We start from the raw sequence: 19,434 nt of genomic DNA, 5'->3' as shown, positions 1-19,434 counted from the left end.
TTTTTTAAAGAAAATGATCTTTCTATCCTAAAAGCACTTGTCTAAAATATATTTAAAAAAATCTTTTTTTCCCTCTCTGCAAAGCTAGCCAAACTATATATTCTCAAAATTGAATTAAAAACATTATTCAAGCAAATAATTCCTTCTAGATAGCAAATACTTTTTCTTTTACAAAATGGTTTATTTTTGCTTGAAAGTTTATTCAAATCCATCAAGTAATGCAGAACTATATAGCACTCGAAGAAACAAGGAAATGAACACATTTTCAGAGTTATGGATAAAGATTATTATTTTTATGCAGTATTCCAAAACTGAATTTTGTGTTCAATCTGTATCTTAGTCACTTTTAACACCCATCATTAAAACAGGTTTTTGTTAGCATTCCTTGGTGATAACGGCACTAAATTAGTGTTAATCACTTGCATCTTACTACAAAATCAAAGCATTTTAGAATAATTAAAATACATTTCTAAGCGATAGGATCACCCTAACAACTGGCCATTTTCGAAGCATATCCACATTCATTAGCAGGATGCAAATGACTCCCAAATCTGTTTCCCTGAGACGGGTAACATTCTTGGAGGTCAGATGCACAAGCCCATTGTTATTTTAAAAGCCTAAGGAGAAAAGGGTTTGACGCCAGGCGAATTAGGTTAAGATGAGTGCGGACGCATGTACTGCAAGGTATGATTGTCACTGGGCGGTGACAGGCGGTGACAAATGACGTCATAAAGGGCACCGCCCTAACGAAGGGGCCCATTTGCGCATTCGACTGATTCAATGGGCAGATGTAATCAGCGCTGAAAGGTGGATTAATGTGACTTTCATTCTTTTTGTTACTAGTTTTGCAGGCAGACCCTTTGTCGATGAGAATGCAGCAAATTATATTTCTTGTAATTCTTTTCGGAAATTTCACTGGAAGATTAGAGTTGAAGTGAATGATTCAATGTGGAAAATAGGAATGTAGTAAAAGAGAGAGATTTGGTTAAATTTTTTATGATTGTGATTATGTTCCTTCCGTTTATTAAGAGGAAGTTCTCATTAAAAAAAAGTTTTAAAATGTCTTAAAAAAAAAAAAAAAAAAAAAAGACGTTGCTCAGAAACGCTTTTAGTCTTCGAGCATTTCATAAGCCTGTGTTCTAAGAAAATCAACAGAATTAGACTTACATGGAATACACCGCCAGCTCAGTCATTTCCAGCCGATGACTGCAGTTTCGTGCTTATTAGCACTCATCAGCCCGGCATAGGAAAGTGACTGAGCTGGTGATGGAAAACCTCTTAAGGAAGTCAAGAGTGCGAAACAAACTGGTACCTAATACAGGATTAGCAGACCAGACGAGTGACCTTTCACGTATTTCTGCTTTAGCCCTGGCTAATGGGCGGTAATTTATTGAATAGAATAAGACTTGTAGAATATTTTTCTAGGTTTCTCTGAAATAAATGTGCAGGCTTTTTTTTCCTGTAAATTCTCTTGGAATATCGGATTAAAATTTTTTACTAAACTTGATATTTTCTCAAAATTGTACTTCCGTAGATCTATTTTTAAAAAAATCTAGATTTTTTGTTTGAAGTATGGGTTTAATAAGTGTTCTGAATAACTCAAGATTTTCTTCAGAAAAGATATTGAAGATGATCTAGATATTATTCTGTTTATTTTTAGAATGAAAACTTACGATGCATTTCAAATACATTGTCAGAAATGAAAGTCACCATAACAATCCAAATTGTTCCATTAACGTTTTGATTGTAGAAAACCTTATTGGGTGCTTTTCTTAAAAGTTCTTTTTAAAGGAGTATGTTTCAACAAAAACTTTATATGCATTTTCAAAAGGTGTATAGACTTGAAATTTGAAAACATCCAAATTCAATCAACACACTCTGATTTACCAAAGAAAGAATGTCTATATACCGTAAAAACCCCGTTATAACGAACTTCAAGGTACCTCAAATTTTGTTCGTTGTACCGGGACTTTCGTTTAAACGGGTTTCAGACAACGTAATGGAAATTAAATCGAGACCGAAAATTTATTTCGTTGAAACGGATATTTCATTGTATCGGTGTTCGTTGTAACGGGATTTCACTATATTACAATCCATGTTATTAGTTGTGTTTTGAATAGAATATATTTTTAAAACTTTTCCGCAGTGCTTGTGTGTGTATGCATACACATCAAATGTTTTTAAAATTATTTTCTTTAAAATGCAAACATATGCAGTGAAACCTGTGTAAGAAAATAAATACCTTTGTGCTGAACAGTAAAGTAAAACAAAACAACGTTAGAAGAAGCACAAAATTGTAAATTACACCAGACACGTGTTTCGGCGTTACAGGGAACGCCTTTTTCAATGCAAAAAATAAAGAGCTTATGGATGAAAAGACATCCGACAAAAGCAAGCTCTTAATAGAGGGATTTTTTTTCTGTTGAAAATTAATTCATTAATGTTTTTTATCAAGACAGAAATCTGTTCAATAACAAAATGCTTCAAGCACGGAAAAATAAATCATGATACATCTACATACATAGAGCGGACTCTATCTGAACACAACGATATTCTGAAGACTTTTGTTTGCTTCCATGAGTGTTTAGAATAGAGAGAGTCTTCTGTATATATATATATATATATATATATATATATATATATATATATATATATATATATATATATGTGTGTGTGTGTGTGTGTGTGTGTGTGATACTGTGGTTGTATATTTTATTAATACAATTTACATTCTTTCGGTTATGAATTTCAGTGAAAACAAATCATCAGACATTGTTTTAGTTATAGTAAATGATTGAAATTATCTAAAAAGATTAAATAAAATTGCCATAAAATATACTAACTGAAAAAAAGGTATTTAAATCACGTTATGGTCTAACAGAGAAAATTTAGCTAAAGGATTAGCAATTCAAAGAGAAAAGAATTGTTCGTTGCTTGGTGAAACTACAGTCAAACAGCTGCTTGATGTTGCTAATTTGACTATTTTCAGGTAGTTTTCGAGACAATAGGTACGGAAAAATAAATTTCGATTCAGGTTGTAGACAGACCAGTAAGTGATAATTTTCTTCATGGCACCAAGCTTTACTCAGGCGAAACTGTACCACCCCCTGTCAATCAAAAACATGTTTTCGTTTACTGGGTTTTGTATTGTATATTGTTCGAAGTTCTATTCGGTGCTGGCTTAGCTGGTAAGATTTAATTCTTCCTTGTCCTTTCTTTGACCTCTTGTCTTAGAACCTGATTCACGTGAACTCGACTGAATCAAGTTTTGTTGGATTCACTTGTTATCAAGCAAAATTGTAGTAGGAACAATTGGATAGTTGGGAACGAAATTTTAATGTTTTATTAGTTTTGTTCTCACTTCATGGTTGAATTGAAAAAGAAAATTTCTTGCATTGGGCCTTCAAGATTTGTAGTGCATCACCATTTTGCTATATGTATTTACCATGTACCATCTATACTCGTATACATGTTACACATTGCACATCTGACTGTCCATCTCTGAAGAAAACGTACAAATCTGTGATGTGACTTTAGCACTTAGCATAATAATGTAGTTACGATTTCGGAATTACAGCAAGTAAAACATTTTGCGCGTGCGCATTTAATGCCGAAGTGAATGATGAAAAGTTGAGCTTAGGCGCAGAACTTTAGAAGCGAAAATTTAGTCCTTGTATGAACCTAGTTTAAGTAATGATTGCAACGTCATTGATTCCCCCCTCTCTCCACTCCCTTTGAAAACTTCTGGTTATCTCATTATTTTATTAACCCTTCTGGTGGCAAGCCCGAGTATACTCGTGCTCGTCTATGGAGTTTAATATTGAGTGGGCGTGGTCCTGCTGCTAGGAGGGTCAATAGACTTTTCTTGATCGATGTATTTCATTATTTGATTTTTCCTAATCAGTGTTGATTAGTTTTAAACATCCGCTCAATTTAATTATTTTATTTATTTTATGCAGGACTACGCAGAAAACACGATGAATGAGCTACTTGGCTGGTATGGTTACGAAAAGGTTGACAGCCGCGACACGCAAGGACTGAATCTGACTCATTTCGCTTCAAACAACAACTCTGGGCCTGGTGGTAGCAACCACAGCAATCAGACCAACGGTTTTTCACCACCTTCTTCTGCCATGGAAGGCAGCGATGCTTCGGAAGACGTCGCATCGCACCACGGTGGTCTAGAAGGCGTTTCTTCTAGACTCAGGCCTGACAGCGTTAGTCCCGGTCCCGACGGTGAGTGCTATTAGTTTCGTTTTTTTTTAGTCTTAGTGAAGACATCCATCGACATATATTAGAGTTGCATCCCAGTTGCCAACACGAAGCAGGTTTTTATTTAATTGTCACAGGACGTAGCGTCACAAAGTCGAATTTCAGAGGAGTTAAAGGCTGTGCATAAATGATGGAGGTCGTGATGATTGGATCGATGTTCGTGGTCACTAAGTCCTAAAAGTTCCCTTTCCAAACCATTACCTCTAGAGGTGCTGGACCAAGGATCACTCGACTGACTTCTGGTCTGGATCACAAAGAGCTGTCTTCAGGGTCCCATCTAAAAGGTTAAACCACGTATAGGTAGGTTTGGGGGACCCTAGAGTATAAAGTAGTGTCTATAAATGATGTCACACTGTTTATCAGCATTTCTGACCCCTCAAACTTTGCCACTAAGTGTCACACTTCACCGTATCCCCTGTCCTCCCGTTGACACATGCCACGCTATTTACCTTAAACATTTTGTTTTAAAAATGTGTGTAACACTTCTTGTAAAGCCTTCTGTCCTCTTCTTCACAAACTGTCACGATTTCATAAATCTTCTCCCCCTTTAAGCGTGACATAATTTGCGGACAGCCCTTGGAATGATTTTTGTTGCCTATTTTTCGAGAGAAAGTGTTATGCATAACTCTAGCTTGTGTAATTAAATTTAATTTTATTGATGACCAATAATCGCCGTTGAAAAATCCCACCTGGATGATTGAGAAAAACACCTCACTTGACAATTATAAAAAGGACTGGTTTTCGAAATTTCAAGAGGATATCAAACACGTAAGCCCTTTTATGTAGAAGGCTTCATGGCTCTACATCATGGATTGCTATTTTTGTGAGGGAAAGGACACAACTTTCGCCGTTCCTACTACCTATGACAATTAACGGAATGTCGTCTGGTATGAAGACATCTCTTCCGAAGAGACATTTCTGCTGGATGATAGCCCCTCCACAGGAGGCGACTGGCCTTATTTCGAACCTAAGATGTAGTACTAATGGTTTCTAAGGTGCTTTTTAATTTCACTACAATATAAAATTTACTATGTAGTCCAGTTTTATTTTCTTTGAAATTCGATGTAGATTTGATAGAAGTTAAATTTGAGTACAGTGAAATTCCGTTACAACGAATATGTATAATCCAAACTGGCTTATCAGGCATTTTACTTCCCGCTTTGTACTTGCCCAACGTCTTTGTTTGAATAACGGAATCCATAAATCAACAATTATACAGTGAAATCCCGTTACAACGAACTTCAAGGGACCGCAATTTTGTTCGTTGTAATGAGAATTTCATTGTAACGGAAGTCAAACAATGTATTGGATATTAAATCAGGACCGAAAATTTATTTCGTTGAAACAGAAATTTCGTTGTATCGGTATTCGTTGTAACGGAATTTCACTGTATCATTAATCCATTAATTTTCTTTAAATCTACATTAAATTACAATTATTAAATTATAATTATTGAAATAAAAAGATTTTCTCTCAATTATACCCTTCAAATCATCAATGTGACTCTGAAGCTTATTTAAATTAAAGATTAGCTCAAAATATTTACGATATTTTGAGTTTTATTTGTTGAAAGCGAGTGCAACAAATGTAACTATTATTCCTTTCGTGAAATGAATTTCAATCAAAAGTAATGATTTGAAGTATTTAATAGAGAGAATATGCCGCTGATTTTTTGTATTTGTCTTAAAGTTTTCACTCAAAACTTTTATCCTTGGAGCATTTCAGTTTGAGAAACATTTTACTTGCTGCTCTTTAGTGCAATTTCATGCGGTTTAAAAATAATTTTAAAAAGATGTATTTTAAGAAGCTCTCTCTTGCGTTACTTATTGTTGACATTTTTTTGTTTTCAACTATATTTTGGTGGAAGATTAAAATTTATTTCATGCTTTTAATGCTTTACTGTAAATTATTTTTTTTTCTACGTGAAGGTAGGTTGAAGATTTTGTACAGTGAAATTCCGTTACAACGAATACCGATACAACGAAATTTCTGTTTCAACGAAATAAATTTTCGGTCCTGATTTAATATCCAATACATTGTTTGACTTCCGTTACAACGAAATTCTCATTACAACGAACAAAATTGCGGTCCCTTGAAGTTCGTTGTAACGGGATTTCACTGTAATTAGACCGCTATGAATCCGACACGCCATGATGACTGGGTATCAAATATATAGTAGCAGCTAAGTGCGATTTGATAATGAAACCCAAAAAACGAATGAAAATGAAAAATGGTGGAATTAACCATGTATGCAGTTCCCTCCTAGCTAGCGATAATTTACGACGCATGCGGTACATAGCATACGATACACCCTGAAATCACGATTAAAAAAATGCATAAATGAAACTTTTTTTTTCTCTCATATTTTCTTTCTAAATCATTTTGGGGGGCGTGTCCAAGTTTTGTTTTTGAAGATTCCGCCGGCGGCGCCATGCCTGAGTGCTTCAAACTTTAACCACCATTCCACTCGCTTTACTGTAATTAAAGTAATTAGAAGATAGAAGGATGAGAGGAGGAGAGATTACAGGTGTTTGCGTGATATGGAGAAAAAGTGGAATACGAAGAGGGGGGTGAGGTTTCGTTTTTGGGCGTCTCTCCTGTGTATAATTTTTATTAATTATTTTTAGTTACTTCGGGACGGTATTAATGAAGAGTTTTTCTTGTTATCAGGGATTTTTCGCTCTCGTTGTGGTTTCTTGTTTCAGGACTGTTGCAAGTAATGATGATGCCATTGGTAATTAGTGCAACTCTTTTTATATTACGTAAAACGTCTAATATTACACGAAATGTGGGTTCTTCAATAATTAGAAACGGAAATTACTTTTACGCTAAATTTGCGAATTCGGCGAATTCGTCTTGGTTTTAGGTTCGTTGTTAGTTATATCATTCATTATGTTTTTTTTTAAATAATTTTGTGTATTTTTTACTAGTTTGGGAAATATCTAATGAGCCAAATCCATCAAAAATCGTAAAATGTTAAGATCTATGAAAAGAAAAAAAATAGGCAGCAACAGTCTGACCACGGATGAGATTGATGGGCAAACATCCGATTTACAGGCGGAAACGGAAGCATCTATTATGTTTTTAGGGGTGCCAGCTTTTGCAAATGCAAGTTAGCCTCTAAGCAGAATCACATTGAAACTAACGGAGAAAGCGCATCAAATTTTACTTTTGCCCCTCATTCAGATGAACTCGTCTTAACCGGGCATTTGCCAATAAAATATCATTCGATCATTCGTTGGCAGACTAGGTGTGAGTGAAAAATTATTTCTCAGAGTGTATCGTCTTTAGAGCAACATTCGAAGTGACAATTGTTGGAGCAAACCTAACATGGCAGAGTTGTAAGGCTGTGATTAAGATATACGTTGCGTTACAGTGGTGCTGCGAGGTTAGGTTTGTCCCAGCAGTAAATAAAAATAAATTCTTTCTCCCCGTTAAAAAAAAAAAAAAAAAAAAAAAAGTCAAAAACATCCAATTTTAATAAAAAAAATTCTGATTTAAATTTTCTAAAAAAAGTTTTTTTTCTTATTTTTTCAAAACAAATCTTGATTTTTAACACCCTGCAAAGGGTGTATTTTACTGTAGCACATGCCTAAGAAACAAATTGTGCATTACTTTTACATCAACAGTAAGCATGAAGTATATTTATTTATTTATTTGTTGATTCAATTTATCACGCCTAATTCGGGAGTGATAATCAAATTAATAAATATGCTTGATCAATGATGCGTGCAAGCCTCACTTTATATAACCTTGCCCACACTGTGGAATTCCCAGACGCCTTCTATAGAAGGTAATGTTTAGCTGCTCCGTAACCTGCAATTTAAGGAACGTCAAGTTCGTGTCTAAGAGGATAAAGCTTGGTATATTTATATTTATCTTTACTTGGGGAAAAGAAGTCATTTTCTATTTTATTCTTGTAGTCATAATGTTTTTTAATTTTAAGAGTTTTTTCCTCTGCTTTTACAGTGCCCTTTGCACCTCCTCTCTGCTGGCTCAATTAGCGTAATTATAAAGTAGCGTCAACGTCGAAGAAGATATAGGGTTGGGTTACCTGTCATGTGTCCACAAGAGGTGGATACGCTGACTGCGTTAGACCTTCACCTTGTTCTCTTGGCGGTGCAAATATATCGCCAAATGCGATGTGAAAAATATAATATATTTTACTGGAGCTAATGTATCACTACTACTTCGATTATTATATCTATTATTATTTTAGCCAAAACTAACTCTTGATATTGATTTTCATTCAATAAAATGTCAGAGCAGTGCATTTTTTCTGGTGGTTCAGTTAGTTTACTTCAGTTGGTAACTTCAGTTTAGTTTAGTTATTTTTTTATGATCATACAGAAAGGGTCATACAGCTATTCTTCTACCACCAATTAGATAAAAAAAATGAATATCTTGTTTCTAGGCGGAAACACATTTGTCTGTCAGTTGTTAAGAGCAAGAGAAAGTTGGCCGAAAGGGCTCGTAAATATTTTTTGACGTGCCAAAAAAAAAAAAAAAAGAAAAGAAAGAAAGAAAAAATAAAATACAACACAATAAAAAAAAAATTGTTAGAAAACAATAATTTCTCGGAAAAAAGCAATTCGAGACTTTTTCGTTTTAAAATCGATCCTATGCTACTAGCACATGAAGTTGGGTGAGCAATAGGGTGGAGTGAAAAAAATAAATATTTGAAATTAAAGATTCGGGTCTCAAAAGTTGCCTTTCAGCATGAATAGATCACCATTAAAATTTTAATTTCCTAGGATAATACCTTCACGTTCCAAAATGGTCCCAAAAAAGTTCGAACGTGCAGAAAATTGACTTTTTTTTTGCCCTTTTTTTAATGAAATTGAAAATATATTATTTTTTATTTGATCTGGGGTACAAATGCTAACTCTGGGTAGCATTAATATCTGCTAAAAGTTTCAGTTCAACGAAGTAATTTCTTTGCGTTTCTCATCAGCCGGAAAATAAATCAAAAATCGACTCTTTTATTTTAACACGATCTTACAAAATAAAACTTAGTTAAATGCACATAACGTAAATATTTTAAACGCAGAATTTAAACTGTTTTGCAAGTTATGCGTTTAATTTCTTATTTAAGTAAAAAATCACATTATATTTAAGAATTTTTATTATGCACCATTATTGTAATCTTTTAAAGAAAAAAAACTTTATCTTCTTTAACAAATTTCTTGAAAAAAAAATAGATATAATGTTGCAATATCTCTTTTGTCAAGAAATTTTTTATTTTATTATTAATTAATATAAGTGCGTAAAGTACCTCGAAACCAATTAACAAACACCCAACAAGAACAACAGTATTTTTGGCATGAAGTAAGGATTTATTGTCGAACCAAGGGACTTTAGATCTGAACTACAATTTGCTCAAGATAAAACCCTCACGTCATTTTTCACCACAAACTTTTGAAGCCCCTGTTACTAATTAGACGCAGAATTCCGTTCCTTGGTTGTGAGATGGTATTTTTGACTGTCCGAAATGCAAACTGGTCCGCTTATATGTTTCTAGCTTCAACTTATGAGTTCGGTTTAAGATGCAGTCCTTGACAGTTAAAGCTTAACTTTAGGCACTACAAATTATTGAACCGTTATTAATGACTGTTCACTTAGTAAGTTAAAAACCATTTTTTGAATTTAAGTATCGAAAATGGGCCATTCCACTGTCAAGTGCGGGACAATTCGACTCGAAAATTTAACCAAGATTTTGTTATAGATTTTAATATTTTAACTAAACAGGAGTAAGCGCATTTTTTAATCTTTTCATTTGATACAAAGATACTCCTGACACAGTATTATTTTATTAAATTACTTTGTTACTTAAAATGTAATTTATTTGCATGCATCACGTGCGGGACATCAAAAGTCAATTTCTGTAGTTTGTTGTATGCATTACTTAAAATTTTGCTTTAATTTTTTGCTCATAGTTTTTGAAACTTAAAGTTCCAACACAAAGAAAACCTATCTCACTTTTTGAGAAATAATAATTTAAACCGTAAAAAATGTGAACATGGCCATTCCACTGAAAACGGTTATTTGGTTTCGCACGTGACGGTTCCTATATTTCATAAAGAAGAAATAATTTTAAAAGGTAACCACGAATTTTTTTGCTTAAAAACATGGTTCGCCGATATATATCAGTCGATATATATCATGATATATATCCGATATTTATTTTGAAAATATCATGATATTTTGATATTTTCGATATTTATTTTTTCAACTACTCTATCTTCAATATAAAAATTACATTATTCATAGTAATATTGTTCATTTATTATTAGAAATAACCAAAAAGTTATGTACTACATTTTTATGAGTATTACTACATCATTAATGCTACAAAGTATCCTTTTTTATTTTATGTTCATTAAATTATCAGTAATGTTACAATTTTGATTTGTATTAAAAGTGCCTATTGAAAAATTACATGTTGGTCAGAAGAAAAGAAATGTCTTATGAATGTGGAGCGACAGATGCATATTTTTTATTTCTGAATCATATAACTGTGTAAAAGTAGCTAACAGAAGAAAAATGAGTAAAATAGCTAATGCTAAATTAACTCCGTTAAAATTGATAAAAATGTAAAATGAAATATTAGATACCTTAATTTACCTACCTGAATTTTAAGTCTTCATATTGTAACAATGTAATATATAAGAAAATAAAGAGTAATTGAAGGATGCATTTACTATTTTGAAGACTTTTTGCTGATTGAAAATAACGGATATATCAAAATATTCGATATATATTAAAATATCGGATATTTTCGAACCCTGCATAAAAGTCACGTATACGTGTGAGATTTCCTAAGCGACAAAATTTTGTACAATTACCCGTATAAATTATTATTTTTAATGAAATGTTATGAAGCCTTTACGTGAGGGACAAAATTACCGTTTTCCATCGAATGACCCAAATACGATTCGTACTTAATTTTGAATTACTTCCGGAATCTAACGGTCGAGTTTAAACAAGGGCGGAAGACAGAAACTATTTTAGACCGTAGCTTAGAACCGTGTCGTTAAAACATGATTCATACCCAAATTTTAGTAACTCCCAGCATCTAACGCTATCATCGTCCGATTTAAACCATTGCGGAGAAAAATATGATTTTCTTCCTTCTTCTTTTTAAAAACCATTGTTAGAATGAAGTCGCTAAAACGAATTGTGTGGAGCATGAGTTTTTTTTTTTTTTTGGTGAATCTTATTTTAAAAAAAATGCTCAAACTTTAATAACTTACAGAATGTAATGGTCACAACGTTCAGTTTAAACCAGGGCAAAAGACGGAGGATCTTTTGATGTTTAATCTCCTCCCGTCATCTGCTAATTCTAAGGCATACTCGTTTGATGATTTTTTAAAAAAATATAATGAAACGGCTTACTACTCTTTAATTAATTTTAATAGCTAACAGTGAAATGAATGCGAGTTTGTTAGCCGAGGTAAATTACAGAGGGAATGAAGCGTAGGAATTTCATGCCCTTAGCTTCATTGCACAAACCTGGCCATTCACACTCAACCAGTTCCACGGCACAAAACAAAGCAAATTCTGGAAGTAGGTTACATTTCTGGTTCAAAAAATCTCTAAGTTTAAAAACATCTTAAACGCAGTCATACAAAGGTATGTGAAAGTTAAACAAAAGCAAATACTTGTGTGATTTTTCCGTCGCATAAGAATGGCGCTTTTTTTTTTTTTTTTTCAAAAGGATTAAAACGCATAATGATACGTTTATCTGTAATGTGTTTTGATATTCCTCTGGGTAATTGCTGCTTGCTGTAGTGATAAATGACTTTATTTCACAACAGTTTTTGCATTGATTTGAAGGATTGAATTATCATGCTACCAGATAATATAATAATCTCTGTTTATGAATTTAAAGAATATTATTTCGTTGGTTGTGTGTGCTTTTGTGATAGTATAATGCTGCATATGTTTTTTCAAATGAAAGGATGCATGTTAGGAGGCAAGGGTTAAGGAAAATGTACATCCATCATTTGTGGACAGTGAACTCGTTTTTCTTTATAGTTGGGACAAACCTCAGCATTGTGAAGGCTACGCAGATCCTAGTCGCAGCATTACTATGCTGACAAGTTAGGTTTGCCCTAACTATAGATAGTTTGCGTGCTTTTAAAGTGGTCAACGTGTTTTGGAAAATGATGTTTGTTTTTAGACACGTAATTTGAGCTCTCTGATTTGAGATCCCTTGTAATTAAAAAATAATAATAAAAATGGGCAGGATTATTCATAATTTCCTCCGAGATTTTGAAACGTCACCGTAAAAAAATTAGACGAATACAGCACGAAAGAACATTTGAAAGAATAAAGAAACAATTCAAGTTTTATTTACATACTAGAAAATCGCCCGTCAGGGTATGACGGGTGAAAACTGCTTCTACATTTGAAGCAAGCAATTGCCTATTTGATGCTATTTTGATAGTTGAAATTTTAACCCAAACTCCAGTGGGTGAACCTTTAACTCCAGTAGACAGCGTTCATTGTTGACTAATTTTCTTTTTTCGTTCTCCTAAAATGAGTCTTGCTAGTAAAACAGTTAAGTCACCGGATACAGTTCAACCTTGTCAAAACAAAGCATTTCCCTGCATGTCAAGTATTACCCAAAAATATTATCATGCCGTGGAGCGAGTTTCATTATTGATGACGTCAGGAGCGTTGCTCGATCATTCGCCATTATATATATGAGGATATTAATTACAGTTACTCTATGCTCCTTTGGTTCCATGGCGTAAACCAAAGTGAGAGTATAGTTGAAGAATATTTCTTCCTCTTAAAAAAAAAGGTCAAAATGTCGAGCATTCTAGAGGTTAAAAAAATAGAAGTAATGCACCCCCCCCCCACTCCTATCTTCTATATCCTTTTCAGTAAGTTCTTTTTTTTATAATAGAACCAACCAATCAATCAATCTATTTCTAATGGAATCAATCCAGGTTAACGTAAGTTCAAAAATAGCAATGGCCATTTAAATACTCCAGAAACTATGTAAAAAATTCACATTGAGCCATATCAACGTAATGCTATTTAAAAAATACACCTTCATAATTATTTACCAGTGGTATAAGAGCATTTAGTACCAGCCTTCGTACGCAGCAGACAAACATTTTTACGCTCTCCTGAAAAGTAGTGATTATGTGACTTACGTTAGTTTGACTAGTCATACGTTTTCGTATATTTCACTACTTCGAACTAAATTTCACTCCTCTCAAATATCCGAAGGAGTATTTTCACTCCTTGAAAAACAAATCTATTAGTATCTCTGTATGTACATTTGGCTGTAAATACATGAAACTGGTGTTTTCGTCAGCAATTAGACATTTTGTGAATGTATTAAAGTAATACAATTTTTGTACGCTTTGTAAAATAGTACTCCATTTTCGGCATAAGAAAATATAATACGAAGGAATACAAAAGGGGGTGTCCATATAAATGATGGCACACTTTTTTTTCAACAAAGGGTACCCCCCTCCCCCTGTCACAAAGTGTCATAATTCACCCAAACCCTTCCCCTTATCACATGTCACGCTGTTTTTTAGAAGCATATTGTTGTAAAAATGAGTGACATCACAATTCTTGTTACCCGCTTCAGGGCCGTATGCAAGGGGGTGGTTTATAGGTTCAAACCCCCTCCGAAATTTTTCATCCAAAGAAATCTCTTCCATTATTTATTTATATTTTGGTGACAAAAATAATATTGCTGTTATTATTATTATTTCAATTTTATTTGTGAAAGAAATTAGTATGACTGATAAATTGTACTAACTCATTGTGCGTTTATGGTAGTTATTGAGAAATTCATTTATTGTGTAACAATATGGCGTTTTGTAAGAACATCCCCTCCTTCCATATAGATAATCTATTGTAACAAAAATCAACAGAACACACATGAAACCAAATTTGATAGACCATATAAATGTTTCAAAGAATGTGTTTGGTAAAACCCCCTCCAAAACAAAAGTCTGGTTACGGCCCTGATTCGCTTCCTACCTCCTGTCACATGTCACGCTGTTTTTCATAAGCATATTGTTATAAAAAATGTGTAATGTCCCACCTCTTGCTACTCTTGTGAAACTGTCACAATTTCACGATCCTCCTCTCACAAAACCTCCTTCAAAACGTGACATCATTTATGAGCGACCCCTGATGAAATGATTTTTATTTAATGTTTTGAAAATGTGTGTAATTACTTACTGGAATCACTAATTTTATGCAACCTGATGAATTATTTTTAGTTAATCAGAGAAATCTGATTATCTGTCCTTATTTGATTTTACTATTTGGCATAATATTTTTTTTTATCCCACATGAAACATGATGCATTTCCTTTACTGCTTAATGAATTTGATAAATGCTGTGCAATAAAAATGGAATGGAGTATTTCTAATGATGTAGCGAATACATTCAAGTGATTCAAGGAAAATGAAAATATTTATTATGTTTCAGAAATTGAGCAACGTACATTTAGAAATCGTAAGCTTGTTTCTTAAAATTCATTATATTCTTCATAGAAAAAATTTCCACAGAACCTTTAAAACAAAAACTTGATTTACTCTGATAAACTGATTTTTTACTAAGGAACTCTTACATGTCAGAATTTACTGTAATATGAGAAATAATAAATTGAGAGAACAAGTATAATGATTTGGAGGGGAAATGGTTTTATTGCCACTACTGTAATAGTAAAGACATGCTTTTAATTTTTAAAAACTAGCGTTAAAAATATATTTTTTAGTCGGATTTAAGGATATGAAAACGGGCTCTTCTCTGTGGAAAAAATAAATAATGGGGTAAATAAATGAAATCAATAAATAACAAATAAATAAATGAAAAAGGGTAGAAGCGTCCTTAGAAAATGAAAGTAGGGAAAAGTGAAATAGTTAAAATAACTTGCTTTTTCAACATGAGTAAGTTGAAAGTTTGATCTGATATTCCATAAAGGAAGAACATTGAATTTTTTATTGAACCACATTGAAACATTATTAAGAGTACTTGGCTGTAAATGTGTGCCTTCAAAAAAAAAATTAACTTTTTTTCTTTTTTTTTTTTTGTGGGAAGAGTGAAAAGAAAATATTTTTTCTTTTAAAATATTTTTTTATAACTAAAATATTTTTGGTCAGATTGGATGAATAAATAATAGAATGAATGAAGAGATGAATAGATAATGAATCATAGATGAATAAAATAACCAATCAATGAATGAGTGAATAAAATAGTGAAAAAAAGAAAATAAATTAATGAATGAATAAATAAGTGGATTGTTAACTGAAGGAATGTAAATAAATAAATAATTAAATAAATACGTAAATGATCAACAGTTGATGAATAAATAAATGCAATACACTATTTCACTTTGCACCCCATCCACTTTGCTTTACACTGACTAATTGTACAATATATTCAAAACAAAAATAAGTTTAATACTAAGTAAAAAAGTACTGCACAAAATATTAGTGGGGCTCAATTCATATTTTAAATGTAAACAACAAAAACTTTATTATTTTATAATAACAAAAATAATTTTTGACTTACCGCACAGTATTGCAATATGAGTACAGTGAAACCTGTGTAAGTTGACCACTTGCGGTGCAGTCCTTTGGTGGTCAACTTAGACAGGTGGTCAACTTATGGAGGGGGTAATGATTTTTTTTTTTTTTTGTCATTTCTTGCACCATGTATTTATTTTTTTATTGATTGACACTTACTCTTTCTGTTTAACTCACTTTCATTGTTTAGCATTACTTTGAAACAATATTTTAGAGATTATTTTCCCAGAATGACGTATAATGTGTCATGCAAATTTAAAATTTCAGTAAATTGATCCAAAAAAAAATCTTATCGTGTATGAAAAGTTACTCATTTAATATTAATAGTTCGTAAAAATTCATAGCTTCTCAAAAATTGCAAATTTTTCTCATATACATTTAAAACTCCATGATGATCTATTTTTCAACAAAAGAACTCCTTATTGAATTTGGCGCACTTACTAGACACTAGTTTTAGAAATTCCATATGTGTCAGCTAATTTTCTCTAGCTTTCTCCCTTTTCAATTAGTTTTAATATTTCATACTTTTTATCAATCTCAAGTTCAACTAACTTTCTTTTTGAAGCCATTTTATGTAAAACTATAACACAAAGAGCAACAAGCTGGACTCTCATAGTTCAAAAAAGCAGTTGAGGATGAAAATGTCGTATCTCTTAATCCCTTGCACCAGAAATACTGCAATGCAAGTAACTTTACTCTTTAGCACAACTCCATTGTTGTCACAAAATTTTATAACTGGAAAAAAATACTTTGTACTTTTCTATTGACACATGTTTTCATAAAGAAAAACAAGTTTGGGGAATAAAAGAGTTCTTAATAGTTTTCCTATGTGGTTAAACTCAAAAGGGGGTTTAGTTATGCTACTGTTTCATTTAGTTAGTAAAACGCTGGTCTGGTATCAAAAATGTTCTTGGAAGGCTATTAAAAAAAATAATACAATAAAACAATTTGCTAAGTAAAATTTTAAAAAATAAAACAAGTGGTCAACTTACAAAGGGTTTTTTACAATGCTCCAAACCAAATTTGGTGTTCATTAGTGGTCAAGATAGACAGGTGGTCAAGATAGAGAGGTGGTCAAGTTACAGAGGTTTTCGTTCATTATATGAGATAGGACTAATTCCGTTCCTGACAAAAGCGGTCAACATAGACAGGTGGTCAACTTACAAAGGTGGTCAACTTTACAGGTTTTACTGTACCAATCTTTGAAAATTGCGTGCGTTATCATATGTTTTGATCTTCAGAGGTAACTTTTCTTGCCTCGTATAGACTAAATGTGGTGCTACATGGTTAAAATTAGTATCGGATAGGTGGCGCCAAAACCAGAGTAAATATATCACCATTTATTCCCCCCCCCCTTCTCAACGATAACAAATAAGACTCGCTTACCTTTTCCAAAAATAGTAACATTAATTTTACTAGAATATGACATGGAACATTAAGGCACTGTAAAAATATTTTTTTTTGAATTTCTTTTCCCAACAAAGAAAACATTTTATTTGACAACTAGTGGCACCCGCACGGCTTTGCCCGCAATAGAAAAATTAAAAGGTCTTTTGGTTCGCCTGTATATTTACAAATGATGTATGGTGAATTTTCTCGCCAATTGGCTTGTACCCATGTTCGTATCTGCACACTCTGAGAATTTTTATATAAAAAATTGCTAATGTTGGCTACTATTCGTGGTCACCAGGGTTAGGACATCACAGCTATCTAAAAAAAATAAATAATACAGTAAACTACCGATTATCCGCGGAATAGGGTGGCACGGTAACTTTGGATAAGTGGTTACCAACATAATATACAATAGCTAGAAAATATGAATAAAACTCAAACATACTTTTAAGTTATAGCTAAAAACATTGCTACATTGCATCTACTAACATTGAATGTAAAAAAAATATACGCATGTAAAACCAAAAAACGAAGAATAACACAATCATAAGTTTAAAAAACATTTAATGACCGTCAAAAAAATTAATAAAATTAATTGTGAAAAGACCCGCGGATAATCCGACCGCCGATAATCGGGAGTTTACTGTACTTCCTCATATTAATGTTTAATACAATTAGGACCTGGAAAAGGACATTTAGCGAAAAAGTGCCAAATATGGCAACCGACACGAACCACATCTGGGAGGAGATGGCATAGAAGTCGCAGGTGATGTGGACAAGGATTTATGTCGGGCGGAGGAGATATTCCGGATCAAACCACGTCGTGATTCAACCCACCCTCCCCCCTTCAGGGACACGCCCCTTCTTCCATGACATAGAACTTATCTGCTCCCCCCCCCCCCACCCATTCCAACACACTCTTCGCAGATAAGAACGGGATAGTAATTGAGAGCGGAAAAAATAAGAGTTTATTTAAATTGATACCTACATTAAGGAAAAAATGGAAGATGTTCACTTCCTCAAAAAGTGAGCTTTGATAAATGTGTCAGCTTTTTCTGTTTCACTTCTGAATATTGTTGATGTGAGTGTAAGTGTATATACATAGCATGTATATATATATATATATATATATATATATATATATATATATATATATAGCATCATCCGGTAAGATAATTTGTAAATTTAACCCCCCCCCCTCCCCTCAAAAAAAAGTTTAATGTTTATGTAAACGTGAAGTTTGATAACATTTTCAGAAGCAGCAAATAATTATTTTTGTGGTGAAACGAAAGCTTAAATTAATTATGACAATTAAGAATACATTTTGTGCGAAGTGGGCTTAAACTGCTCCCTCCTGTCAATATTGTGTCTTATTTTTGTTAAAATTGGCTATATTAAACAAAATTCAAGACATATTGCGGGAAAATTTCAGAATTAAAGTAATTTTTATTTTACGAACTCTTAAATCCATTTTGGGTGTTACTTCCCATTTGGTTGTCACTCGGAGCGGTCCGGAGAGAGAGAGAGGGAGAGAGAGAATATTTTTGGTAGTAAAATAACTTTGATTTAAAAAGGCGTTGCTACAAAGTATACTGTGATCAGAATCCGACAAAAACTGAAAATTTTCATTCATCAGTGAAATATATTAGGCCCCGAACAAATCAAAAATCGAAGCAGAAAGAAAGTCCTTTACCTTGGAATTAGTCTAAAAATATTCCCTCTTAAACTTCAAATATGTATTTTTAAAAAAATAAAAACTTCAAAAACAATTTCCGTGTTTAGTTTGGAGAGCTTTAAAAGAAATAGATTACTACAACTGTATAAATGTGTGTGTAGGCACCATTCTGTTTTTTAATAAATGGACAATGGGGTCGTTTCCAAAATTCTAAAAGCATTTTTTTTTGAAAGAGCATGCTTAAAAACATAGAATCTGACCAATTTTTAAATAATTTCTTTAAGTTTAATAGTTTTAAAAAATTACTTAAATCGGTGCTCTTTCATCGTTTAACGCTTCTGCCGATGACATCACAAATGATGAAATGCCATTCAATGTTGCCATTTACCGACCAAAATATTTAATTCGCATCTTTACTCACGTGTATTGGTAACTATATGGTTGATAACAAGCGTAGAGCGCAATTGTAACTCGCTTCTTGATTATCATAGCGTGGAAATGCGGCAGAAAGACCACGCCTTGTTTGAA

At 32.9% G+C, this 19,434-nt stretch overlaps 1 protein-coding gene across 1 annotated transcript in view; it reads left to right on the top strand.

The window, feature by feature from the left end:
• The window catches only part of LOC129225600 (sine oculis-binding protein homolog A-like), a 184,535-nt gene that overhangs the window by 86,727 nt on the left and 78,374 nt on the right, over positions 1-19,434 (top strand). Inside the window, exon 2 of the mRNA XM_054860055.1 lies at positions 3,960-4,236. Coding sequence (XP_054716030.1) covers positions 3,960-4,236 — 277 coding nt within the window. The remainder of the gene's footprint in view (positions 1-3,959; positions 4,237-19,434) is intronic.

The sequence above is a fragment of the Uloborus diversus genome, chromosome 7, assembly GCF_026930045.1.
Source record: "Uloborus diversus isolate 005 chromosome 7, Udiv.v.3.1, whole genome shotgun sequence".
Lineage (NCBI taxonomy): Eukaryota > Metazoa > Arthropoda > Arachnida > Araneae > Uloboridae > Uloborus > Uloborus diversus.
This window is presented reverse-complemented; position numbering and strand designations above follow the sequence as displayed.